The sequence below is a fragment of the Rhea americana genome, unplaced genomic scaffold (genome assembly GCF_003343005.1).
Source record: "Rhea americana isolate MKP2758 unplaced genomic scaffold, rheAme1 scaffold_155, whole genome shotgun sequence".
Lineage (NCBI taxonomy): Eukaryota > Metazoa > Chordata > Aves > Rheiformes > Rheidae > Rhea > Rhea americana.
In genome coordinates, this window is record NW_028185650.1 from 1,016,708 (window position 1) to 1,044,000 (window position 27,293).

Genomic DNA, 27,293 nt, shown 5'->3' on the forward strand with positions numbered 1-27,293 from the left:
TTACTAGGCAGTGTTTGCTGCACAAGTGCAGTGCAGACTAGGTGGAGTTGGCTGACTCTCTTTGGCTTTATGTTGGAGTTGGCGCTCCTCTGCAAGGACGTATGAGCGGAGGGATGGAAGGTTTTCCAGACCCTCTGCCTTTTTTTTACCTGTCCCTACTGCCTCATAGCAATGCTGGCTTCCTTTTGCAGAAGTCCAGTGAGTGAGGAGGGAGCTTGTAGGCTAGCTAAAAGTGATTGCAGTAAGGGCCATCTTGTTAATACTGTACCTCTCAAAAGCCAGGTAACAACTAGGGAAGACAAGTATCCTGGAGGAAAGTCACATGCAAAACATACAAGTTTTTTGATGGCTCAGTAAGTAAGCAGGAGAATCTAAACAGACATCACCAAATATTTCTTTACCAGGCCTGTGGAAATCCCATGTGACTTAGTGGCAAAATATATATATCTTTTGTGTTATTATCTATTGAATGTCTTAATCCATTTATAATCTTTGCTATGACAGTAACATGATTCATCTAAAAAGCAAGGTTTTTACTTTGATACATGTGATGAAGAAAARATCAGAATCACCATGTGTATCTTGTCTTGGAGTTAGCAAAATGTTTCCATTCCACAGGATATTGATAAGTAAGGAGAGATCTATGCGTATGTCTTTGAAGATCCATTGTAGCCTCACAAATTAGTATTTTTCCGATTTTTAAAAATCGTAAGCATAATCAAAGTGACCGTTTTTGTAGTAATGTCCTCTCCTGACAATTTCTGATTTGACTAAGAAGGAAACGGAAAGTTAATGAAAACTTGTATTTCAGAAAGATGAAATAGTCCATGCAAAGAAAACACTGTTGAGAACATGCCCTTTCTGAAGAGTAGTTTCTAATTAAGCCTGAGCTGGAGATTTAGAAAATAACTTTACACTTGTGCCCTAGGTTGAGTATGAAGATTTCATTAAAAAATCAGAAATAAAACTGAAGCTCGTATCTGTAACTTTTTCCATTGTTTTAAGCAAATACAATCCTCCTTATTCTTTTTCATATTTTTAGTGAGGTTTTTAAGACATATAACGTTGCCATGGACTACATCACACTGGCGCTCATGATCTGGAACTTTGGTGTTGTGGGAATGATTTGTATTCATTGGAAAGGTCCACTTCGGCTCCAGCAAGCATATCTCATTATGATAAGCGCTCTCATGGCCTTGGTGTTCATTAAATACCTTCCTGAATGGACTGCGTGGCTTATCCTGGCTGTCATTTCAGTGTATGGTAAGGTCTGAATAAGACTAGAAATTATGATGGGAGTTTCTTTTATTTCTTATGTTCTTTTCTTCCATTTGTCTGAAAAGACCTCAGACAGGGCAGGGGAGGGAGGGAAGGGAAGGGTGGTTGTAGTGGAGGGGGAAGACCCAAAGTAGTGGTTAAGGTTATTGTAGACTTTAGAAAAAAGATCACATTCTAAACCCAGATAAGTCCTCTGTAGTTAAGGGCTTTGTGTCACTGTGTAATGCCATCTTCCTTCATGTTTTCTGGACTCTCTTTGAGGAGCAAGAAAGGTTAGAATTGTTGTAATTCAAGAAGGCAAGATCTGAGATGTATGTTACCATCTTGGTCTCCTCCAGGAAGATGGAGAGCTTTTGTGCCTCCCATTTCACCAAGAATCCTTGGAAATCATTGTTTATTCAGAATTTAGGGGTTTGTCACAAAGGACAAAGAAACATCACCCTCATTCATGACTAATAAGATACTGAAGAAGAATAAAGGAAGAACTCAAGACAGTTTTCAGTGCTCAAAATCATTTTACACATGAAAGATATAGTCATGAGATCTGTTTTCCTGATTTAAAAAAAAATAATAATTATTGCATATTAAGCTTTCTCATAACTGAGAAAAATAGATGTAGTTTTATCATAAAGCTTTAGAGGGCACTGGACACTTTTGGTAAGTATTGACTTAGTTCACAGACAAGGTTAAAATTTAAATGTTTAAACATAATTAAAACATTACAGCAAAGTGTATCCCTGAAGACATTGTCACAACTTCAATTTATTTGGAAGTGTGCAAGTGTAATGATCATGTGCTCTGAAAGCCACTAATAATGGTAAAGATGAAGACTTTTCCTGTTGTAGGAATGTCAGGTTAGTAAGACCTGATTAGCTGTGGTAGACCAATGTACTCCTTCAGTATCCTGTTTCTTTAGAGGGAAGCAAAAATGTCCCCTATGTGTGTGCTCATGGCACACTGAAAAGGCTGCCCCACTCCAGTTTCACCCATTCTATTACCAAAAGAAATCCCATTACTCCAAGTGTTCTGATTTGGTTCAGTGACTACCCCAAAATTACCCTTTAGAACATATTCCAAGACCATAACTTCGTTGCTTTGAATAAAGGGGAGGTACGTTTCAAAGTCAGTGGCCCTGTGCTGAGGATTCCTTCCTCAAGCCCTCCATCTATCTGTGAGGGAGGAGTATGTGTATACTGGTTGCCTACTGTAATCTCCTGGGGGAGAGGGAGATGTACCAGAGACAGTGTTACAGCAGTTAGCTCTACAGCTCCTTCAAACGAGGAGCATCTGATAAAGAAGGACCGCTCTGTGCAACATACAGCTCCTGACAAGCTGCTCAATTTGTTGTCAGATTTGTTTTGTATAGATTTAAAAGACGCATAAAGAGCAGATGACTGCAAAGTCTAGCACTAAGATTAATATTCACATGAAAAAAGTTACATTTTCTCTCTGGATGCAGCTTTTCAGCCTAGGGAAAAGAAGCTGAGGTAACAACTTTGGTTCAATCCATTATAAGTAAGAGTTGTTTATGGAGTTGCAAACTTAGCAAAAGCCATTAATGCTGAAGTGGGGAAGCAAACGGAGGATCYGGTTAGATCAGCCATTCTCAACGCTTTGCTTCGATCTGTATGAGTACCTTTTACAATTATCCTTCTGTTGTAAATGATCACTTTTCATTTATTTTTTACTGATTCAACACAGTTGCATATGCTCTCCCATGCACAAGAATTGAGGGAAGAAAGAATAAAGCATCTTTTTTCATATATTGAATGTTTTAACACCTTTTAAATCTATACAAATGGGTTTCTCTGAGGTTTATAAACCTCTTTTTTATCTTGATATATACGTTCATTTTTTTCCTCTTTGAGTGGGAGCAAATTGGCAGTCATATATACTCCATGAAAGTTAAGTAAGACTCACTTACCTGTTGTCTTAAAATTTGCTTTAGCATTGAACTTGAATTAAGAAAAAGCTTTGATAACAGAGCAAGCCAAGTTGTTTTCTGAGAATAGTTTTCCTTCAACTTGCAAGTCAAAATACGGACACAGATACATTTGTAATTACATAATATTTTTAGCGTGAAACATTGTGTTTTAACATTTCTAAACATACTATGGTAATAATTAAATAACTTCTACAATGGAGAGTGTTAAAAATTTGTTAGTTGATGCTGTTGGTGTGAGACTTCCCTAACCTGCCACCTCTGTTTAGTGTGCCTTATTTAAGTAATGAAATTCTGCAAAAGATTCTGTTTTAAAATTGTCATTCTTGAAGTTTGTAAACTGGCTTTATTTTTGCGGTGGAAACTTTTTGAAAATCAAAAAAATAATTACTACAGCAGTGACATTTTTGGTGTTAGTGATTTATATAGCTGTAAAACTATATATTCTTAGAATCTAAAATACATATTTCTTTACATTTTATGTAAAATACAAATTTTTTTAAATATAGGCCTTGTGGAAGATGATGGAACAATGAAATTGCATGTTAAAATATCATTTTTTTTAATTTGGCTTTAAGAACATTAGTTCACTTTTTTGTAATCTGTAAAGGTGTGTTCTGGATGAAAAAAAACTCCTGAGGCCTTGCTAAGCTGATGCAAGCTCTTGAGGAATCATTTTTAGTGCTACATATAATGGAGCATGAAACTAAATGTCAATAGCATGGGTGCTATGTTCCAGAGTTAGTGATTAAACTATTTGCTATGTAGGAGAAACATCAACTCTTTTTTTTCTATTATTTATATAGAKATATATATAAATATTTATACATAGAGAGAGAGAGAGTCAGCACACCTAGGGGATATGAATAGGACCAAAAGAAACCCATTTATCATCTTCAGTTTAATGTAATGAACTTCATCTAGCTGGTTTTCCATGCATCACAGATGTGCAAGACCTAAGACTGGGGGCATACTCCAGTACTGGTAGTGCTTATGTGTGTATGCAATTGGGAAGTGAGAAGGAGGTGGGAAGACAGACCGGAGTGGGGGTGAAATGTAACAGTGATCCATTCCCCARTACAGATACTGTGAGTAGCTTGCAAAGATGTATGTCTGTATAGACATTTGGCCCAAAAGTCAGCCCGAGGAAAAACTTTGACTTCCTGTAGGAYGCTGACCGCTGAGTGTCTGGCCAGCAGCTCTAATAAGTGTATACACAAGGTGACGGTTTAACATGAGTATCTGTCTGCCAATCTCTGTAAGCAGAATCATAAAAAAAAAACTTCTTAAAATATATCTGCAGTGATACAAGAGTTGTTTATTCTTCCTTCCAGATTTGATTGCTGTCCTCTGTCCTAAAGGTCCTCTTCGTATGCTAGTTGAAACAGCTCAAGAGAGAAATGAAACTCTTTTCCCAGCACTTATTTACTCCTGTAAGTATGTTTTGTTAAGTATTTTAAATTTACAGTCAGATAAAGTGAAGGGATTTTCTCGTTTTTTTCCTCCATTTTGATGTGTTGTTTCATAGATGGAACTGCCATTCTGTTCATTTGGGCYTCAATTATCCTTTTGCTTTATACTCAAAAAAACATAAAAGTCTTCTGGCTAAGATCTTTAGAAATTAGCATATTCTGTCCTTACTAAGTAGGAACAAAAAAAATGTAACAAAACCTATTTTAGCCAAAGTTGTATGTTGTTAGGCTGTACATCAAGCATGTTCAAAAGGAGTACTTCTTGTTAGAAAATACTTATCTGCTTTCAGTGCTTAAATAATCTGTGCTATTGAAAGGAATGGAGGAAAATTGCCAGGAAAAGATTCATTTGCAATATGATTTTCTGCAAGGTGTGCATTTTTTTAATTGTTTCTCCCTACAGTTGCTAAGAAAAAAAAAAGGAAAGAAAGAAAAAGAAAAAAGGAAAGAAAACAGCAATTTGCATTCAGGAGTTTGTCCTCTGTATCACTAGATAATTCTAATGATAGTGATAATTCTAATCTGATGCTGCTCATGGTTTCATGTTGTTGCTGCTAATCAGAGTTATTGGGACACTGATTTACTAGTTATAATCATGTGGATAACGTATCTAACTATCAGCCTTACTTCAGGCTATTTATAAGTCGTTATGCTACTGGTGGTCAAGGAAGGCCTATATTCAGAAGCAGGAAATATGTTGTGCTGTAGACTCCAGACTGGCTGCTTAGAGGACAGGATTATGGAGGAAAAAGGGGGGAGGATTCTGTATCTGTAATTCTTCCTGTGTTTTACTAGTATTATTCATAATTATTTTTCTTTCTGTTCTGTAGGAATAGCTGTTAATACTGAAAAATCACAAAGTTGAATAAACAGTTTAAGTGTAGCAATACTTAACTATGTGGAAACTAGAGTATTCTTTGAGGGCTGGCAGGGTGTTAAAGAGAACAAAAAAACTTCTGATGCGGATACTGTCTCTGACCTGATGTTACCTCAGTACCAGTTCTAACAGTCCTTTTCACTTGCAGGTAAAAGAACTATTTAGTGGAAAAAAAGTAAAGAAATCATTGATTCGGATTTTCAGAGTAGGCCTTAGAAATAGCTCCTTTAAAGCTTCTACAACCTAACTGCTGCCATTTTTTTCAATGTCTAGTAAAAGTAAAACTGTATTCACCAAATTCAGTAGATGCATGTTGTAGCTGGTACTGGCAGCATTCCAGATACTACTGTACTTTGAGAGAAGAACTGCCTGCAACAGAAGATAGTTGCACCAAAAAAATGGGAAAACAGTGGATCGATGCCAACACTGTCTCAGGACTGGATACATATGAAGATATCATTAACTACACTGTTTGTTTTTAATAGCCACAATGGTATGGCTAGTGAACATGGCAGAGGAAGACCCAGAAGCCCAGCGGAAAGCTTCCAAAAACTCCACTTACGATAAACAAGGTGAGTTTTCCTTTGACAAGCTCATACAGTTGTAATTTAATTGGAAGACATGTTTTTGGAGGTGTGTGGGGGTTTTTTTTCACTTTTTAAGTACATTGGTTGCTCTAGAAGGGTGAAAGAGCAGAGGCTTTATTAGGAACAATGAATAYGTGTAGACTTCAAAAGTTGTTCACTTATTGTGCAGTTCATGTACCTGCATTCATTTTGTTGGCTTTCAGGATGTTTCTGGTGAGATAACTATCAATAGACAACTATTTACTGAGGTCAAATGGGTATTACAGTGCTAACTCATGTTCATATTTCTATTAAACAGAAATGTTTCTTGCCCTTTTGGCTATATGGTTAGTGTTAAAAACACGGAGTTGTTTGCACGTATACCTAAGTATAGCAAAATTTCTGAATTTTTGCATGGCTAGAATAGGTACTCTGATAGTAACTTTAAGTAAACTYGTCTATTTAATTCGAAAATCAAGCTGTCAATTTTTCATTTTTGCTTTATATTATAAAACTATCCAGCAATGGTGCTTATGTGGGAGATTTAAGCTGATTCCCTTACTCTCCTAACTAGAGAAGTTAATGCAATATTAAATGTGAGTTAATTCCCTAAAATGTAACTTTGAAATTAGACTGCCGCAGAACTTCCGCTCTGTGTGAAAGTACTGCAGAATACTACAACTTGAGTGCAACATCTAGATGCAGTAACTGCAGAGTATGTGCCAATTCCTATGAGTATTTTTTAAAAAAGTGTTAAAATCGTAAGTGAGAATTTTTTTAATGGTGTGTGCTAATGTTACAGATTGCGAAATAATACAGAATACCCTTTTGTCTTTGTTCATGTATGTTTTTGTATGGGGAGAGATTGTTAGATGTTAGAAGACACGTTTTTTTTGAAGTGGATTTTAAATTGCTTTTTTCCTTTGAGCTCCAGCAAACCAGGCTCAGAATGAAGATGCTGAAGCTGATGATGGTGGCTTTAGTCAGGAATGGCAGCAACAAAGGGACAGAAGAATAGGACCCATCCAATCAACACCTGAATCACGTGCTGCTGTTCAGGCCCTACCTAGTAACTCTCAAACCAGTGAAGACCCTGAAGAACGTGAGTATGGACTACTCAGTCTGAAGGACTGAGTAAGTGTTAAGCCAGTTACTCTCAGTCTTAGTCATTCTGATTGCACCAATAAGGTATGGTATAAGCAATAGCAAGCTGAAGAGCTATTCTTGCCCAAAATCAGTATTTCCATGCTTTATAGAAATAGGTGGAGCTGCTTTTAGGTAACTCTTGGTTTTGCTGCAGTAATGAGTAATATTAGCCAAATTGTTTTTTCTTTGGACATACAGACTCGCAACTTCAATAGCATAAACTACCAAGTTGCTTTTAGACCATTATACAGTTGCATTAGCTTCTGTCTTTTCCAGGGTTCTACTGTGCATTGCCTCTTTTGGCTTTTAGGCCCTGTAAATATAATTGTTAACTTTTTCGACTCAAGATTAAACTACTGTAAACCACTCTGCACTCAAGCAGTGTTTAAAACCTAATTGGAGACTGAAATTAATGCAGAATGCTATTGACTTGCTTATTTTTCTCCAGCATCCTGTATAAGAGTAGTATCTTTGGAGAGCACATTGATATCAGTACTCAGGTATCTGCTTTAACAGACTCCTGATTTCCTGTTGGAGTTTAAGCTGATATTAAATTTTCAAAGCCCTAAACAAATTAGGGTCTGCCTGTCTAACAGGCTGCTCTTCCCCTATGATGCTGCTTTATTTAGCAGGTGTAACTGCTTCCTCTGATTCCCAGGTGCTCCTCTGTTTGAAAGAATAAAGGCTTCTGCTTTAAGAACATTAAATTTTGGAATTTATTCCCCAAATTCCAAAWTCAGAGTGAGTTGTGAATCCAGTTTCTTTTCTAAAGCTTAGAAAAATAATGTTAATATGCAAAAGTCTTAGGGATTGGGCTATTTTAGTTAACTGGTTAACTRAGAATCTTGTCTGTCTAGGCTAGTAAACTTTGTATCTTTTTATTACTACTGGATTATTGTTTAATATCTGCTGAGTCTAAGCTTTTGMCTTTTTTCTTTTCTTACTCCCTTCTCAAGTATCCAACAGAAGGAGGAAACAAAACCCCCTGTTAGGTCTCTTCGCCCTGTGTTTCTAAGGCAAATAATAAGGATAGATGKGAAGTTATGTAGTCAGACTTGTCAGACAGCATTAACTTACTAGAAATTTGGAGAGTTCACTTGTCTGGAAGCATCCAAGTTTTGTTTTAGWAGTTAAAGGGGGTTTTAATGATGATTACCTAATATTGAATGCACTGTCCCAGAGCAGATATTCAAAATACTCACTTGTGCRTCTGCTGGCTCACACAAGTGAATTTTTTAGCACAAGTATTACTCTGTATTACTGCAAATAATTAGTTTTATGTTCCTGAGATAGAAATTTATGTATTTTTTCAAGGTCACTGGATAATTGAAATGTTTTCCRTTAACTGTATTTCTAAGGCTGCTGCTGAAATCTGTCCTTCAAGTTTTTAGCATTTGACTGTGGAGATTCAGATGTAACTGATAGTCTTAGCTTAGAAACCTCCTTCTGCTATTCTTCCTTCTTAAAACTGAGATAAGGACTACATTTAGTTTCAGCAAGGTATAGAACTTTGTCATTGAAATTAGATGTTGCTAATAGCACAATGTTTACTTTTCAATAATAGCTAGGTTAGTTAATATTCTAAAACTAAATAATCYAATGTTTAGTTACTGTTGTGAACTTTCTCACCAGGAAATCTAATAACATGGAAGTACACTGTCCTGTGGGCTTCAGTTGTTGTTTGAACTTTTCCCCTCCTGTAACAGTCCACTATCCAAGAGCAATGTGGATAGCTGTTGAATTCAGCCATTGGCTTTGGAGGGTATATATCTGTAATAATTGCAAATTTGAAATAAGCATTTAGCAGGCGCCTCTGAGCGCTGAGGGAGAATAGTGTGATGCAAACAATCCAAACATAATGCAAGCAAGTCAAATTCTGAAGAGTTTCTGTGTCAATGGAGTAAAGTTTGATAGGAAGAGCTTTTTTTCAGCTTACTGCAAAATACATCATATGACTCTTCTTACCCCTTGCACTCCTTTTAYGTGAAAAGTGTTTTAAGGTTGTTGTCTTAGTCTCCCACAGCTCCCGTTCTTCATGCTCCTCGGAGATGGTAGGGGCATCAGACAATACTCACCCCTACAAGGGCATTTTAACTGTAGGCTTCTTTGCAATATTGCTGTTTATCCTGTTAGCTTCAGGGGCAAGCTCTACATATCTTTGTTCGTTGCAGGGAAGAGACAGCCACAGATTCAGAAGTGAAAGGAGAGTAGGGCTGCATTTTTGCTGCTGACCAACCAGATATAAATTTCTGCTTCAATGCTCTGAGTTCCTCGTCAAACTCTAAGGCGTGCATTTTGGACTGGATAGCGATCAAGTGACAAAATGAAYGGCAGGCCAAATGAAAATAGCCTGTTGATCTGATGTTTGACCTGTCTGACTTAGTCTCTTAAAAGCTAAGAAACTCAACTGACATTCGATTCAACTCAACTTCCCCCCCACCAAATAATTGTATATTCTGCTCACAAAGTTGTTGCTAATTACTCTTAAAAATACAACACTAACTCATGAGTTTTACTAGAGCTCACATCTTGGACTAAATATAGTTTTGGTTCTGTGATATGCTTAATTATACAAAAGCGCTTTTTAGAACTACCATAATCAGAATTCTCTAGGAAACTCGAGAGGACAGTGGAGTATTGTGGCGTATTAATTCACGGATCCCGACATAATGAGCAGAAATCGTTTATTAAGCAAGCAAGCTGTATATATGTGTGTATATATATATAGCCATTGCTGGCTGACGTAATTTCTAAGTTGTGATTTCCCACCCCTTACGCAACGTTATACCTCCTTAATCAGGAGGACAGGTGTCAACCACAGTCCTTGCATTTTCGCATTCTCTGTCCGTTGCCGTGGATCCTTCACGTCCTGTGCTTGTGCTGTCTGTGCRAACTTCCTCCTCCAGTTYGGGGGCAGTTCCGTGCTTWCTCTTCCCATGGCTTTCGTCCCATTACCTCGAGAATATCATGTTTCACTAGTTTTATCAAATCATTTTCTGGCCCCACGTTTCCCCCTTCTTTGTTTTGCTGCACAATTAATATTTTGTGAAGTGACCTATCAAGCAGCCGCTGCATGCCGTGCAAGAGGCAAGGCAAACAGATAATAATGCCTAGAAACACAAACAGGCAGCCCAGTCCCATCTTTAACAATTGTTTTACCCATCCGGTCAAACCAAGTCGCCCGAACAACTGATCCACCCAATCCTACTCCTTATCTATTTTGAGTTTAGCTACCCCTTCCTTTAATTGTTGAAGGCTTTTATGTATAGATTCTGAATGATCAGACAAATTCATGCAACACTGACCCACAATTCCTCACATCCGTGACCTTGTGCTGGCAGTAAGAAAACTATCGCTGTGCGGTTTTGTAGAGTAGCRTGCTGAACAGTTGACATCCAATAAAAGACTGCTTAGTGCTTGAGAGGTAGCATTGCCTTGTTTAGCAAGCCAGCAACCTAGCTTATTAAGTGTAGTCAAAGTGTGAGCGTTTATTTTATAAATGACACTGCCTGGCGATATGTCCAAGCCCATTTTATTAATATTGTGACCTGTTCAAGTAAAAACACCGTGCGCTCTAGGTAGCCCCTAAAATATGTAGCTCTTGAGGCTGTAGTGCCATTGCCGGGAAGTCCCTTACCTTGTCTAACRACCTGTTATACCATTCTGCCGGCACGCCGACCTCTGCTCTCCAAATGCTGCTGCACCACCACCTAGGTTCAACTCTCTCTGGTGCCGTGCAGTTGACTCGTACTGTTTTGTCGTACAAATTTGCTAACTCAGGCTGGGGCGAGGGTATACCGACCAGGCATGTTTGGAAAGGATCGGAGGGGCTGGTCAGCGACAAGCACAAGGTGYTCAAGGTAACTGCTCGTGCCAAGGTGACCCAGACTTTGCTCTCGGGTTGCTTCGGGATCCAAACGGCTTCTATGASGGTCACTGCGGTGAGGATCCCGAGGGCAACACCGGCCGCACCCATCTTGCTGGAACCCATCGTGGTCCTGCCCCTGTGGAGACACAAGCGTATCCTCGGCCCCATGTTATTAAAGGGTACGGTCCTTTCCAGTGATTGTTTTTTATTGTTACCGTAGCCCTTTCTTTTTGGTCTACATCTCGTAAGTTGTTAGAGAGAGATTTAAAGTGTCTTACTATGGCTGGTTCCCCGTCGGCCCATCGATTTAAAAAATTTAGAACATACAACGCCTTTGCTATTCGTTCTTGTGGGGACCCGTGTGTAATTCCTCCTTTTTGTAACATCACCTTTAAAGTACCATGAGTGCGTTTGACAACGRCCTGGCCGGTCGACAAGCGGGGAATGCCTGTGACGTGGGCAATGCCCCAAGTTTGGAAAAAGTGGGCTGTGCGATGGTTCACGTAGGCCGGGCCATTATCTGTTTTTATTTTCCTAGCTACCCCAGGGTAGCAAATGCTAGAGAGAAGTGCCTGCGTACGTCTCTAGCCCTCTCTGCAGTGTGGCACGATGCAAAAATGCATCCCSAGAAGGTATCAACTGATACGTGGGCATATTTAAATCTACCGAACTCTGGATAATGGGTAACGTCAGACTGCCGCAGTTCTAGGGCGGTCAGGCCTTGGGGGTTTGTTCCGATCGGAACAGTGGGTAGAATGCTTTGACAATCGGGGCATGTTTTAATYATTTGCTGGGCTTGATTGTATGAAATAGGAAATTCCCTACGCAGAGCTTTTGCATTTTGGTGGAAAAATTGGTGAGATAATCGAGCTTGCCCAAAAACATTGGGCACAACAGCACATCCTGCCAACAAATCAACTTTAGCGTTCCCTTCTGCGATCGGACCTGGCAAGGCTGTATGCAACCTTATGTGCAGAATAAAGTACACRTCCTGGTGCTCCGTTAGCAGAAACAACAACTCCTTTAGCAAGGAAAACAGCTGAGGGTTAGTGACTTCCTTTAAAAATGAATTTTCTATGCGAGCCACCAGCCCTGCCACATAAGCAGAGTCAGTCACTATATTGATGTCAGTCTGCCGTTTGCAAAAAAACGCCAATGACAGCGGTGAGCTCTACAATCTGTGGGAAGCCCACAACAACTTGGATATCATGTTGCCACACTCCTGCAGGCATCTTCCAAACAATAACAGATCGTCCCGTCCAGCCAGAGCCTTCTGTAAAGACTGTTAAAGCGTCTAGTGGTGGTGTACTAGGTTTGGAGGCAGAAAGCAAAGGGAGACTYGGTAAGGCTGATAATAGAGGATGCCTTGGTAAGTGGATTTCAAATTGTCCTGGGAAGTCTGTAATTGCTACTTGGAAAGCAAAAGAGTATTTCATCAGCCACTTGAGCTGTTTCAGATCCATTGGTAGATTAAATTCCAACAAAATCTGCCCRTCCAGGAGAGGCAACCTTTCTTGTCCTTTTTGTATCAGGAAGCTGATCATCTTAGGTTGTGTGATAACCGTCTTGGTAAACTGATGTGGTAAAAATAACCACTCAGTTATTACCAAGGGATCTTGCTGGTGCTTGCCCCATTGAGCAATGAGGGCAAAAGGTTGAAGTTTGGAATTGAAAAGAAACAGCGCAAAAGGGGCGTTAACAAATCAATGTGTGCCTGTTGTGTGGAGACCGCTGTCACAGTAGTGCTCAGGGCCTTCCTAGCGTCTCGAGTCAGTTCTCTTTTTGAATTCAGAGCGGGGTCTCCMTTTAATAGGGTAAACAGAGGGCGTAGTTCCTCATTACTAATAACTAGTAAGGGCCGGACCCAGTTAATAGACCCTAATAGTTGCTGTAAATCATTCARCRTGTGAATTTGCGGTATTAATTTTTGTTGCTGCGGTACTATTGCTTGTTCTGTTATTCTCCATCCAAGGTAATGCCAGGGTGGAGTCTTCTGAATCTTTTCAGGGGCTATAACCAAACCAAATGTCCATACTGCRACTACCACAGCCACCAGGGCTTCAGGCATTTCTTCCTCTGTTTTTGTGGCCACGAGAATATCGTCCATATAATGATATATCAACACGTGTGCAAACTGTTTCCTTACTGGTGCCAATGCCTTGGCCATGTGTGATTGACAGATAGTCGGGCTATTCTTCATGCCCTGTGGTAGTACAGTCCAATGATAACATTGATGAGGTTCAACTATATTGACGGCCGGGACAGAGAAAGGAAATCGTCATGCATCTAGTGGGTGCAAAGGTATGGTGAAAAAACAATCCTCGAGGTCAATAACTGTCAGTACCCAGTTCTGTGGCAGCATTGTYGGAGAGGGTAATCCTGGTTGAAGCRGTCCCATGTCTTCAATAACTGCGTTGATTTGGTGTAAATCATGTAACAAACGCCATCTCCCGCTTTTCTTTTTCATAACAGAGACAGGTAAGTTCCAGGGGCTGGTCGTAGGGACAGTATGGCCTGCCACTAATTGTTTGGCCGGCAGGTCCCACGGATGTTGCAGCTTTTCCCTTGGAAAGGGGCCACTGGCCTACTCAGACCGGTTCCTCCATCAGCCAAGTCYGGGGTAGGGAATGCTGCATGCCAGCAGCCCCTATGCAAAATACGAGCTAAGGTGTAGACCCCATTGTGTCAAACAGTCCCGACCCCATAGAGTAATGGGGGTAGCCAAAATGTAGGGTTTTGTGGTAGCCATTTGTCCATCAGGCCCCGTGATTGTTATTAAATTTTTACTTTATACTGGGATTGCTACCTCTCCARTTCCCGACACAGACGCGTAGGCGTGTATGGTTGGCCAGGTGGGCGGCCATACGGTAGTAGAAATAACAGTAATGTCAACGCCAGTATCCAAAATTCCCGTGAGCGAGGTGCTTGTTTGTGTGATGGGGTTAGTGATTTAAAAGAAGGTCGGTGTGTCGTAAGCTTTTGAGTCTCTAAGACCTGTTGAGGTCCGGTGGAGACAAAACCACCATCTCCGCAAGGAACATTCAGGCAATGAGGGGCCTTTGCCGTAAAACAGGTCAATTGGGCAATGTGTGATCCTGCTGAAACCTGGCATGAGGGAGTAGGGGTCCAGACCATGATCTTAATTTCTCCCTCATAGTCTGCATCAATGATCCCCAGCAGGACAAAGAGTCCTTGGCGTKTTGCTGAGGACCGTCCCAATAGTAATGCACTGGCCCCATTTCCCAAAGGACCAAAGATTGCGGTAGGAACTAGGGTCACTGTGGAGTCGTTTAAGGTCACTGTTGTGGCGGTGGCCAAGTCCACCCCTGCGCTTCCGCTTGTTTGGCCAAGCAGCTTGGTGCTGCTGGGAGAGGGGGATTTTGTGTCCCCGCGCGCTCCCCTTGAAGTTTCCCGACTGCTGGCGTGGGGGCAAGGCGTTGCCRTTTCTATCAAACTTAGAGCGGCATCGATTAGCAAAACGTTTTCCTTTGTTGCAGTGTGGGCAGATATCGGGACCTCTAAGTTCCTGCTGCTTTGGACATTCCTTTTTAAAATGACCCGTTTTCCCGCAGGAGTAGCAATTTTGTCCCTTAATAGTGGCGAGTGCCTCAGCAAGTAGCGTCACTTGATGCTGATGGGTGCCAATGTTCTGGCATGCCTCARTCATTTCCGTAATAGAGGGGTTTCTCAGGGGGCGTAGCATCTTTTGGCAGTCAGAGTTAGCATTTTCAATTGCCAGTTGCTTTAGTAATATCTCTCGAGCCAGGATGTTACCTACTTGGTTATCCAAGGACGTTTTTAATTGGTCCAGGAACTGCATGTAAGATTCTTGGGACCCTTGATGTATAGTCACAAAAGACTGCTCTGTCTTGCCTGCATCTGGCACCTTTTGAAAAGCTTTAAATGCTAATTGTTTCGACAGATTCAAGGCAGCTACGCTGGGTGTCCTGAGAGATCGTAGTCTGGTAGACACCCTCCCCTAAGAGGGCATCTGTCCCTATAACTCTTAGGGGATCCCCATCGGGTCTGTCCAGGTTTTCAGTCGCCTTTTGTTCAGCTAAGGCACGCCACTGACTCATCCATAACATGTATTGGATTGCAGTCAAAAGAATCTGTGCAATGATTTTTGCAGTCATGGGGCGTGAGAATACGGTTTTCAAACACAGATTGCAAAAATCCCATAGCATATGGGGATTGTAAACCGTTCTCTTTCACAGAGCGCCGCAGTTCCTTTATCAGGGTGAAGTTGAGCCCCTCCCAACGATGGCGACACTGTCCCTCATATATAACTGGGTACGCTGCACAGGCTTGCATGATCTCCTTCCTGAACAGCCTCTCGGCGAACAGCAAGCCAGGGGTTATGGGGGTCTGGCGGGAGGAGATCTGGCTCTTTCTCAGGGTCAATTGGGCTGGGACCAAATGGACCATCATCCAGGGGATCATCGTCACTGCCAACCACTCCCACCGGAGGAGCCTCAGGCGGGGCTGCTGTCTCACCCCTGCCTGATCGATTCTCCGTATGTTTTTTCAACACTTCAAAAACCGTTCTCCAGGGCGCTAATAAGTTAGCCGCGCTCTTGTCATTACGAGTGGCAGAGTCCCAGAGCTTCACCCCAACTTTATCCCATGTTTTGGGGTCATAAATAGTGRTCTAATTCACATCAGGGCAATTTGTCTTAAGCCACATCAATATTATTTTCAGTTCTTGCAATGATAGAGAGCATGCATGTTGCTTCAGAATCCTCTGCATTGTATTTACAACAGATTCCTGCTCCTGTGACAGCCCCTTCCCCATCGTTGCCTGTTGCTTACCTCCACCCCCCCCAGTAGGCAATTAGTCGTGCACAAAGTTGCTTCCTTCCAGCAAACCAAATTTCAACCAGGCTACGCTACCGGTCCAGYGAAGAGCTGCTTCTACTAGCTCCGGACTGTTAACTGGATCAGTCTTCAGGTCCCTGTTCAGGCGCCATTTGTGGCGTATTAATTCACAGACCATGACATCATGAGCCAAAATCGTTTATTAAGCAAGCAAGCCGTATATATGTGTATATATATATATATAGCCATTGCTGGCTGACGTAATTTCTAAGTTGTGATTTCCCACCCCTTACGCAACGTTATACCTCCTTAATCAGGAGGACAGGTGTCAACCACAGTCCTTGCATTTTCGCATTCTCTGTCCGTTGCCGTGGATCCTTCACGTCCTGTGCTTGTGCTGTCTGTGCGAACTTCCTCCTCCAGTTCGGGGGCAGTTCCGTGCTTTCTCTTCCCATGGCTTTCGTCCCATTACCTCGAGAATATCATGTTTCACTAGTTTTATCAAATCATTTTCTGGCCCCACGTTTTCCAGAGAGTATTTTGATGGATATAGGTTTTTACATTGGCAAATAAACTAAAAGCAGCAAATCTATGAGTTACTCATTTGTTTCCTGCTCCCTCTTGGCCAGCTTAAAGAAATTGTACTTCCATATTCTACTGTGATATGACAACCAAAGGTGGGAAAAAAATCCCTAGCAAGTATAATAGAATTTTCTGAGTTTGTATGCACTGAATTGGCCTCTGTAATAGAACAGGCATAYAGAAAAATTCTAGTTAAAGGAAGAATGTGAGTTGAGTGGCATAATATTCCTAAGCTAGCTTGTTTCAAAAGTGTTTATTGCTTGATTTGAGAGTGGTACTGCTTTTAAAMGTACAAAATAAAATGTTTATTTTAGGAAGCTGTTTTGATACTTTAAATTTGTCTTGTTCTCATAATGACTGATGTGTAGTGTTAGTAGACTGTCTGATGCTTAATGCTGCCATGTATTCATTTCTGCAGGAGGAGTAAAGCTAGGTTTGGGAGACTTCATCTTCTACAGCGTTTTGGTTGGCAAAGCCTCTGCAACAGCAAGTGGGGACTGGAATACAACTTTAGCATGTTTTGTAGCCATATTAATTGTGAGTATAATGTAACATAATAATAGTGATAGCTCCTTATGTTCATCAGGGATAAAATCATAACTGTTGTGTGGGTTCCCACCCCTCTCCCCTTTGGGATTTGTTGATTTAGTGGCCTGACTGAAAGCTGGTGAGGGCTTCAACTATGATTTTTCACCAGCTGTTTGTCCATCACTTATGCCTTTAGTTTAGGAAGGCATGCAAGTTCCTTTATATTTCTGTGTGATTTTCGGTGTAAGTACCTTGTACTTTTTTTTTTTTTTGAACGAGGTGTTGTTAATACTTGCAGTAACAGCTAGTTCAAGACAGAAGAAAAATGATATACAAACTGTTTTAATTAGTGCTTATGAATATTCTTGGTCATCAGAGCTCCCTAATTTCTCTATCTTTTTTTTTTCTCTCTCTCCTGTCCCTTCAGGGTCTGTGCCTTACACTTCTGCTTCTCGCCATCTTTAAGAAGGCCTTACCAGCTCTTCCAATCTCCATAACCTTTGGGCTCGTTTTTTACTTTGCCACAGATAACTTGGTACAGCCCTTTATGGACCAACTAGCATTCCATCAGTTTTATATCTAGCACATTTGATGCTGATATTCATATTTGTAGCAAATTTGGGAGGAGGAAAAATGTTTTTCCCTCACCTCTCAAGTGAAACTGAAGTTTAATACTCAAGATTCCAAGCCTGAACCATTACAACTTCCTCCCATTTTTCCTGAGACAATTGCTGCACTGGGCACCGTGTTTTTTTTATTATTATTATTTTATTATTTTATTTTTTTCCCCTCCTGTGTGAACATGGTTTATTCTTGATGAAATGATCTAAGCTGGGTGCTGTTTGTCGGAAGCAATCTGATATACATAACTCTGGTAAGGACCACCTGTCTGAAAATTGCTAATGTTTCCACCAGCAATGGGCTCTCTCACCACAGGTTGATTATTTTCCACAGCATTAAGGGTGCTCAGGACTTCCTTGACATTCACAGAGCAAGCTGACAAATCTAATGGAACTTGCCTCTAAACCAGTTGAAGAGACAGAACCTGATTTAAACTCCTTCAGCAGTGACTTTTGACAGCTCAGTCCTGATTATACTTTGTGTCATGAGAAAGGATTTTGCATTGTAGCAAATCAACAAAGGGCGAAACTGTCACTCTGAAAGGGTGCTCCACCACTTCATAGCCTCTGTGCCTAAATATGTTTGGTTTAGTAACTTTAAAAGCTTTTTTTTACACTGGAACTAGGAGCCTTTTCTCAGTTTTAATACCTTGCATTCTCACGCATGGAGTGCACCTTCTGTAGAGCTGCTCCAGTTTATGTAGCTACTTAGACTTGGACTGAATCATTTGGCATAAGAGGATCATGAGGTCCTAATCTGGATCTTTGATTCTGAAAGGTTATGGAACTACATTAAAAGGCAGTTTCAGGACTTACTCTTTGTGCTCTTGCAAATCATTTTTGCCAGAACACCAGTTCAAATCCTGCGGTTGAGAATAGCCACTAACAGCACAGACTGCACTGTTAGTTTAAGTTCCTTTTATTGATCATCTTATGAATGAAGCAGACATTCACAGCAGTTCCAGATGAAGTTTAGCCTGGCAAGGCTAAAGGCTGAAGTGCCATTGGTAGCACTTCTAATACTTCTTTCAAAATTTTCTCTTCAAAAACATACATGAAGGGATCTAGTCTACTGCAAATAAAAATGTGGGAATATGCTTTCTAAGTAAAGTTCTGTTGACCTTGCTATTGTGTCGGTCTGAAGTCTTGGTCACCCAACATTCTAACACTTCAGGTTGGGCAGGGATTTTTTTTCATGCAGTAACTTTATTGGTGAGAATTCTTAAGTTAGGTGAGACATTACTTAACGCTATTGAGGAATAAAATTTGTGGCCCTTTTAATTACCTCTCCTGTGAGAAACAGAAGACTGGAAAAATGAACGATGACTCACATTCACTGAAAAGATGATACGGGTTTTTGATCTTCCTACAAGAAAAATAATTGATTCTGACATTAAAACTGCTACACTCTGTTTCTTTCTTTGTTTGAAAGAGCTTGTTTATGAAGAATTGCTTGGAAATAAGACTTACAAAGTTGGTTTGGCCATAGACTCTTAATCTGTACAGGTCAGTCTTTTTCTGAATRAAGCATGGGGGTGGATACTGTTGATGGGCATTCCATTTTACCTGCGTCTGGATACTGGAGTTGTCATCAAATAGAACAACTGTCAAAATCCCGAAGCAAACTGCTTTTGCCCTTTTACTGGGGCTTTGTTTCAGTGCCTATAGATTCAGAGCACTGAGACATCACAGATGCTTTCAAACCGTTGCCCAAGTAATGGAATAAAGGGTGCAGTGTATAAATCTGCTTTAAAACCCAAGAAAGGCTTGCTTACTTTGATTGTCCTTGGAAACATCTCTGTATTGTCCAGTATGATATGCTAACTGTAGTGTTAGCATCTACATCTGCGTAAAATAAGATATACTGTCTTGTCTCCTCTAAAGAACTTTATTCATCTCATTTGTATGCTAATTCATTGTGGATAGCATTAATAAAGTAATCATATCACGGTTGCTCACACTGACTTTTCAGGTCAAACTTCCTTGTGTTTTCTAGCTTCATTCACTGTTCCGTATTTTGCTGAAATGGAGCCAGACTTAAAATAGACTTTTTTATACAAGACTCTGAGTTGTTTAAGTTTTTATACTATTGTAACTTGTTCCTTTCCTGAGCATTATACATAAGAAGATTCCCATGTGTGTTTTATTGGGCATCCTAACTATTGTTTTGTTGTATAGAACAGGTTTGCTAAGAGTTGGTACCACTAGCATCTGTTTGCATTCCTGAGCCAAGTCTCAGTTGAATTGTTACGGAAATGCAGCAATCATCTTTATTGTTTGTGGGTTTGGTTTAATTATTTACTGTAGAAGCAATGACTCCAGTAAGAGTTACCTTAGAATCCACTGAAATATAGAAAAGCCTTTCCACATACTTGAATGGGTGTTAGATGAACAACCTGAGCAAGAGCTCAGAATCTTCAAACACTAAATTGCTAGTCTTCCACTCTCCAAAGTTGTTTCTACTATCCTGGAGTTCTGATTTCTGCATTAGTGTGGACTTACAGCAGCAGACACTATAAAATCACAGAAACTATTGTTCAAGTTTATGTATTTGAATCTCAAAATAAATAAAGAAAAGGGAAAGGTGCTTCAATCCCAACCCAATATATGTTAAAGTATACTGTCAAAACAGAGTCCTGAGTATAACTTCAAAAATCAGGATGTGCAGAACTGAGGCAAATTTTCTAGATTTGCTCTCTCACACTGAGGCATGGTTGTTCCAAATGAGATCTCACAGATAAAGGCTATATCAGGACTTGAGTTCAGAAGATTCAGTTAAGATTTTTTTTTTGCTTGAATTTGAGTTATTACATAAATGTGAAGATAGTGTCCCTTCTTTCTTACTCTCTTTTGTCTTAACACCAATCTAATTACAGACCATTTCAACTTGGCAAGCTTGAGATAACTGAAAGAATTCTGTTACGTAGTCCACATTTTTGAGGAAGTTATTCACTATTATTTAAGTAGTATATTAACAACAGTTCATAAAACTGTAGCTCTGAAAGAAGTATTGTGTAACTCTGGTAGCTAGGTTCCTCTCTTTTGTCCCCAAACAGGTTAACTTGAACTGTTGTGTTTCAATAGCCATGCTTTGAAAGTGAGTATCTTGATAGCTTACTCTCCCCTTTTAGATTGCATTAATGATTAGTCTTCTCCTTTGGCTACTCTTCTGCAAATAAATAAATGAATAAACCAAAACATTGAGCTACAGATTTGCTTAAAAAACAGCCAGTTTAGTTTATTTCTTCATTTTTTGCATTGAGGGGATTTAATCCAGAGCAAAAAGACAAAACAGATCCCCAGAAGCTTTTTTTAAGCAAAGCTGTATGATGCTGTCATAGCTATGCATGGTTCTTAAAGCGGCACTCAGTTTCTTGTAACTTGAAGGTGTGCACTTGTATGCTGCAAGCATACATTCAGAATAGTTCTGGCTGAGCAGATCATAGCTGTGTTAGGCCAAATATTCAAGGGCTGTGTTCCACTAAAAAATGGCTAATTTCCTTGATGTGCAAAGCAGACCCTGGATATTTCAGGCATAGGAGACTGGAGCTTTTTGGATATATGTAGAGTTTGTGTTCTGGGCCTACAGATGACAACTGTTCTCCCTTTACTGCAATGAAGAAAAATATTCTGAAGTTCATTTTGGGTAGACGGTACTGTATGAAGAAACTTGCTTAAATGCATTGCTAATAAAATACTCTTGGAAATGATGTTATTGAAACAAGTCTGACAGAGACTATGGAATATGTCTGCACTGCGGTTGCATCTCAGTAGTAACTTGGTCATTGGGAACGCTGAAATGTGAATTTGAATGGAATTCTTTTACACTCAAAGCATTTGCTGTTTTCTTTTTTACAAACACTGGGTTTGTACATAATCTGAATTGAATGTGAATGTTTTTTAAATACCTTTCTGGTTCTTGATAAGATAAAGTTTTGATAGATTATTGCAAACTTTCCTGTATTTGTCTAATTATTAAAATAAAATTGCATGAGTCTTAACTTATCTTGCCTTTACTATATTATTTTAAAACCACCATTTTAGCTTAAAACTATTGGAGGCTTCAACATGGTAGCAATTTATATTCAACAATTAATGAATAAGATTCCTGTCTTAAGACACTTAAGTGGCTTCTTTATTTCCCAACAGAGTAACTTCTTCAAATTGATTTCTGCATAAATATTTTCTTTTAAAAGCTGTTTTTCATTAATTTACAGAGTCAGTCAAAGTCAATTGCAAAAACCCCATGAGATATAATTAAGGTATGAAAAAAGTTATATGAAATTATTCTCAAACACTATCTTGCACAATGAAAATCAGTTTTACCCAGGAATAATATCTTGGATGCTCAGAAAGAAAACACTTCATGAACAGTACTGTGTATTGCTATTTTGGTTCTCTAGTTCTTTTATTCTTTGGCTGGAAAAAGAGCTTTTTTTTGTTTTTGAAAAGTATTCACTACAGAGTAAACTGTGCTAATTGAATGACTACTGTGGTACTGAAGATGCTTCTTTGGGAGATAGCCTTATCTGTGCATAAACATACAATTTCTGTTTTATCATGACCAAAACAGAACAAATAATCATGAATAATTTGTCAAGAATGCAGCTGTTTCACCATGAATAGAAATGTGAAGCTTGAGTTTTCCCCACATCTTTGAGAAAAAGTATTCACTAAAGAACCTGACTTTATAGGTCGTTTCCTCAAGAAGTAGAGCAAGCACTTAAAACTGAACAATTTACTGGTTTTAAATGTTCTTGGTTATATTGCAATAGGAAACAGACAAATCACAAATTTAAGTTAAAAAAAAACACCCAAACACTGGCCTTGCTTTCATCAACTTCTCTCTTCAGTTACCGTAAGCTTTAAATGCATGGGACTTGAAGGGGAAAATGTAGTTGATTGCAGTGCAAGAATTGTATTTCTTAATTCTGACCTTGTTCTAAGGTCTGATCTGATGAAATCACTTAAGAACAGAAATATTTTTTGGAGGTAAAACCTTCTCTAAAAGTGAGGTTTAGGACCTAATTTAAGGTTCTGTCTTGATACTRTTTGATCTTCCTGATGTTATATACTGAACTGGGAGAATACGATTCTAATCTTCTAATTCAGTTACCATTTCTTTTCTTACTACATTCCACACTCAATGTAATCTGTTGGGCAAAAGCAAATGAATTTGTTGTATGACAGCATCAGGTTCCATGGAGAATTCTGATGGATCTGTAGCAGTCACTGCAAGCTTTTATTATTATTACCTAGCAATTGCAGTTAAAGGTATGTTTACAGGCAAAATCTGGTCTATAAATATCAGGAATTTTTGAACTCTATAAGGAAAAGAACAAGCCTTTGCTGACTGGAGCTAACATAACTTTTTTTGATAATTTACTAAATTTCACAATCTGAATTTGGTCATCTTTTTAAACYTCTATTTGCTATAGGAAGGTGACCTCAGGTTGGCATCAAGAGACGCATTAATGGATAGTACAAATTAATTTGATTAGATTTGCTTTTTTTGTTTTGAAATACGATTTTAATCTAAACTGTGGCAAGAATAGTGAATAGACTTCTGTGTTCATATTAATTTTCTGACTGCAGTAATACTAGATAAGGGTCACCCTCTTTGATCTGGTTAGTGCTGCAGTCARAGTTAAACAATGTACTTCTTACTATTCTGACTGTACAAGTCAGCACAAACAAACTTGGAGCATGACTCGGTGCTCAGCTGAATCTAATATAATAGTCAGTACCATTGAATCAATGATTTATTTGGTCAACCGCAAGAATAAAATACTAATTACTAATCAAATAGCATATTCAAGTAGAGGCCATAYGGTTACCATCTAGCTGTTGATTGTAAACTTAACACTTGATGCTGTTGCATCAACCTTATTGTGTKCCAAACTCTGCTTTCAGTTTGTTACCTGTGAGAGAGGAATGAATTCAAAGTTAGATACAACAGAATATCTGCAGATGTTGAGGGAGGGATTTGTTAAAAAAAAAAAAATATATCAAAAATGGCTGGCATCTGGCATGAATAAGCAGCCAGAGGACTGATCATTGCCAGGTGCATTGCATTTCAGCAAGGAGGTTGATAACAATCTGGGGACAAAAAACAAATGCATTAAAGCAGAAATGAGAGCGCACTGTCTTGATGTCTGCTGCAATATGCCGGCAGTAATCTGTACTAAAKCTGTAATCACAGCCACGTGGCAGCACAGTGCCCTTAACTGCTTTCTATTCTTAGTCCTTATAACAAGGGATTAAGGAGCATGAAAAAAATAGCACCTAGAAAATAGACCCTATTATAAAATATGATTTCCTTTTGGAGGACTGTAGTTAATATGTGATGAATCCTGTAGGGGAGCCATGTGTGCGTTTCCAGTCGCTGCTAAGGTTTCAAAACTATTTTGAGAACAGCAGAACCTGGTTGTTGTCATAGTAGCAATAAACCTTTTAATCTCAGTTCCTGTGGAGATGAAGCTGTTGTTTGCTTATCTACTTAAGGATCATCAAGGCTGGCTGTGTGACAGAGAACTAGGGATACAGCGCTGTGAAAAGATGCTACTCATTACCTCCAGAAGGTGTAGCACTCTTGTCCACTATGATAGTACTTAGAATTTCTTGAGGGATAGATCTCATGACAAGCTAATAGGACAGTCGCCTGGGAAACTAACTTTCATTTATACCAATGTTTTGGCATCGACAACTTGTCATGATTAACAGAAACTTTCTAGCTAGTATTGGGCAGGAGCTTGCTACTAGCGTGGATCTCCTTTAGTTTCAAAGTGTCTTTTTAGAACAAATTGCTCCATCCTGAATGTCTCCATTCAGTCTGTCAAGTCTGTGAGACTTTCCAAACAGTATTGAATCATATTTATATATTATTGTAAAGACTATAATCTCTAAAAAGTTAACGCAATTAAAAACTCCTTGAAGTATTTGGATGATACGAAGTGACTTACTTTGAAATGTATGATTGGTGGTGATGTCAAGAGAAAACTGAAGAAAACTGATGAATTCTTCAACTCAACAATTTTATCTATTTGTTTTTGGAGACCAGTCCAGCTAGGGAGAATTTTAAATGTCATGTGAAAATCAAAATAGAATTTTGCATCCTAAGCAAAAAAATCCACACCAAAGTTTGTTCAAAGTTATCTAGAACTAAAAGAGACCTTCCTTCCCATCAGATCAAATTGCTTGGTGATTAATTACTGAGATCTGTGCCATTCCTAGTTTACTTGGTATAGTCTGGTTACAGTACTAGCTTGCGTAACTTCGCCTCCTACAAATAGAAAGTAATGTGCATGTTTTGTTTGAACCTGCATTTTGATTCATATGTACCAAATAATAGGGACAGTTTGGGGATTTTTGATCTTTGTTTTCCTGGAGTCTAAATGTTCTTGCTTGTTGTGCACTCAGTCATTAGGACAAATCACATGACAGAGTAAATAGAAATTTTTCCAAGGTTAAGTACTTGTTCTCAATTTTTTTAAAAAAAATAAAGAAAAATCTGTATTTGATTGCCCTTCTACAAAGTTTTGATGATGGATAAAAGATTTTCTTTCCTTCACCTCCTTTTTTAGGTCTTGGTTCAACATGAATGTATTAGATAAACTTGTATTAGACAATTTGACTGTTCCTCCTGTCCATCTGTTTGTGGATGAGATCTTGATATTAGAGGGAAGCTTGTTAGTTGTTGTTGGAATTACTTCTTTTTCCTTCTATGGCTTTATAAACCATCATCCTATTGACTGAAATGCCATAGCAGTTTTGAATAACCAAATACTCCTTTGATGAGCTTTGTTTGATGCCTGGTGCTGCTGCTAAAGCTTTTGATCAGATCTAAYTTCACCTTAGTGTGCCTCACTGTCTGGGTTACCTCTGCTGCCATTTGATCTGCCCTTGCAAGCTTTGGAAATGCTAACTGGCCTCCCTCCTCGCTGAGGAAGGGGGCAAGGTGATTGCTCCCTCTTTCTCCCTCCCTTTTCTCAATGTTGGCCTTAGGTGCTGCCAGAAGGGTGCAACAAACRCCTCCCAGCAAGGGCACAGGCCAAGGAGCCTGGTGTGGGGATGAGCTGTCCTTGGCCAGTTTCACCTTGCAGGATCTCACAACTCCCTCTGCCTTGTCCTTACTTCACAGGTACTCTCCACCCTCTTTCCCCCTACCTGCCTCCCTGCTCTAATTGGTGACTGAGTATGTTCACTGGCAGTCAGGCCATGGTTTGTTTGGTGGGTCATCCTGCTTGTGAGTTAGGGTAGGCAAAAAGAGCAGCTGGGGAGATCAGTTTTTGAGAGAGATGCTGTAGGTGCTCAAGATGAAGGGCTGAGGCACATGGGCATCAGCCTCTGTGGAGCAGGTATCTGCTGAACTTGCTAGCTGGAGTGTATTTTGTGACCTCTGCACTCCTAGTCTTGAACAGTACTTCCCCAAGCTGCTTGCAAAGCACTGAGCAAAGGGTTATCCATAAAATTCTTCTACAGTTGCTTTGCAAGGTGTGTGCTTAGGAGGATGCCTTGTTGAACATCTAATGTTTTTACGAGAAGACTAGTTAGCTGGGATAGAGAATGTCTTCCCAGTGGAACAGTTTGTGTTACTGTTTGGAGGGCTTTTGAAACTTTCCAATTTGATGTTTTGAATTAAAAAAAGTTTAGATAGCTTTATTTTGAAATAGTCTATATTTCAAAATTGTAATTCATATTTTTCACTGTTTTATTTAATCTGAAGCCCCCCCCCCCTTTTTTTTTTTTTAACTCTGAGGTTTCAGCATTTAGTCCCAGTTTGGATATTTTTCTCTCCCAAAAAACTTCAATAGTTTTATAGTATTAGGCAACTGTTTCTTAGAAAATAAAAATGCTAGTAGTGGGCTTTTTCAATTTATATAAACAAGCTGTTACTCTTTGGAATTTATTTATACTATGCAACTGATTTCTCAGATGTACCTGTTTGGGGATAGCTATGTTAAAGCCATCCATTTCTCTTTGCTGAGCCATATTATGTTAAATTAATTTTTAAGTGTATTGATCTTCTGAATGATGTTTAGTTGTCAGATGGATGGAAAAAAGTACTTTTGTGTTCACTAGTTCTGCTCTGTAGACACTTATAATACTAAGGTATGTTGTTTTAATTTTTGTCGAGGATTTTGGTCACAATTTTGGGTGAGTATTCTCTTGGTGTGGTATTACAGATTAAAATGTGTAAATCATGTGATTTATGCACTGCTCAACCTCTGCCAAATTGCGTGAGATATGATTAAAACCTGAATAATAGTAGCTAAAATTGTCTTATCCTTTAGCAAGAAAGTATATTTTATCAATAGTCCTTAAGCTCTGCAGGTTGAGATCATCATTTTTTCAATATCCTACGCAGTGCTGAGTATTTTGACACTTGCATAGTAACGGTGTTTTTCTTTTATTAGAAACAAATTAAATAACTGGGTACAAATGTCTCCCACTCTCTTTTACAGGAACGGTTGGTGCTGCCAGATGCCACTTGGTCTTTAGTGGTTTGTTCAAATGGTTTTACTATAAATATAGAGGTGGGAGCTCTTTATGCTTAATCTTGTAATGAGTTTATTTGCGTAATTCATTTACCTAAG

At 39.3% G+C, this 27,293-nt stretch overlaps 1 protein-coding gene across 7 annotated transcripts in view; it reads left to right on the plus strand.

Annotated features, from left to right (window-relative positions):
• The window catches only part of PSEN1 (presenilin 1), a 35,493-nt gene extending 13,795 nt beyond the window's left edge, over window positions 1–21,698 (plus strand). For 5 of the 7 annotated variants that reach the window (XM_085299830.1, XM_085299833.1, XM_085299831.1 and 2 more), the window contains 6 exons: window positions 1,043–1,263; window positions 4,555–4,653; window positions 6,055–6,141; window positions 7,064–7,237; window positions 16,968–17,086; window positions 17,505–21,698. In XM_085299830.1, coding sequence (XP_085155956.1) covers window positions 1,043–1,263; window positions 4,555–4,653; window positions 6,055–6,141; window positions 7,064–7,237; window positions 16,968–17,086; window positions 17,505–17,660 — 856 coding nt within the window. In that variant the 3' untranslated portion in view covers window positions 17,661–21,698. The remainder of the gene's footprint in view (window positions 1–1,042; window positions 1,264–4,554; window positions 4,654–6,054; window positions 6,142–7,063; window positions 7,238–16,967; window positions 17,087–17,504) is intronic. The other 2 variants (XM_085299832.1, XM_085299836.1) reach the window with 1 other exon arrangement.
• The last annotated feature ends 5,595 nt before the right edge of the window (window positions 21,699–27,293 follow it).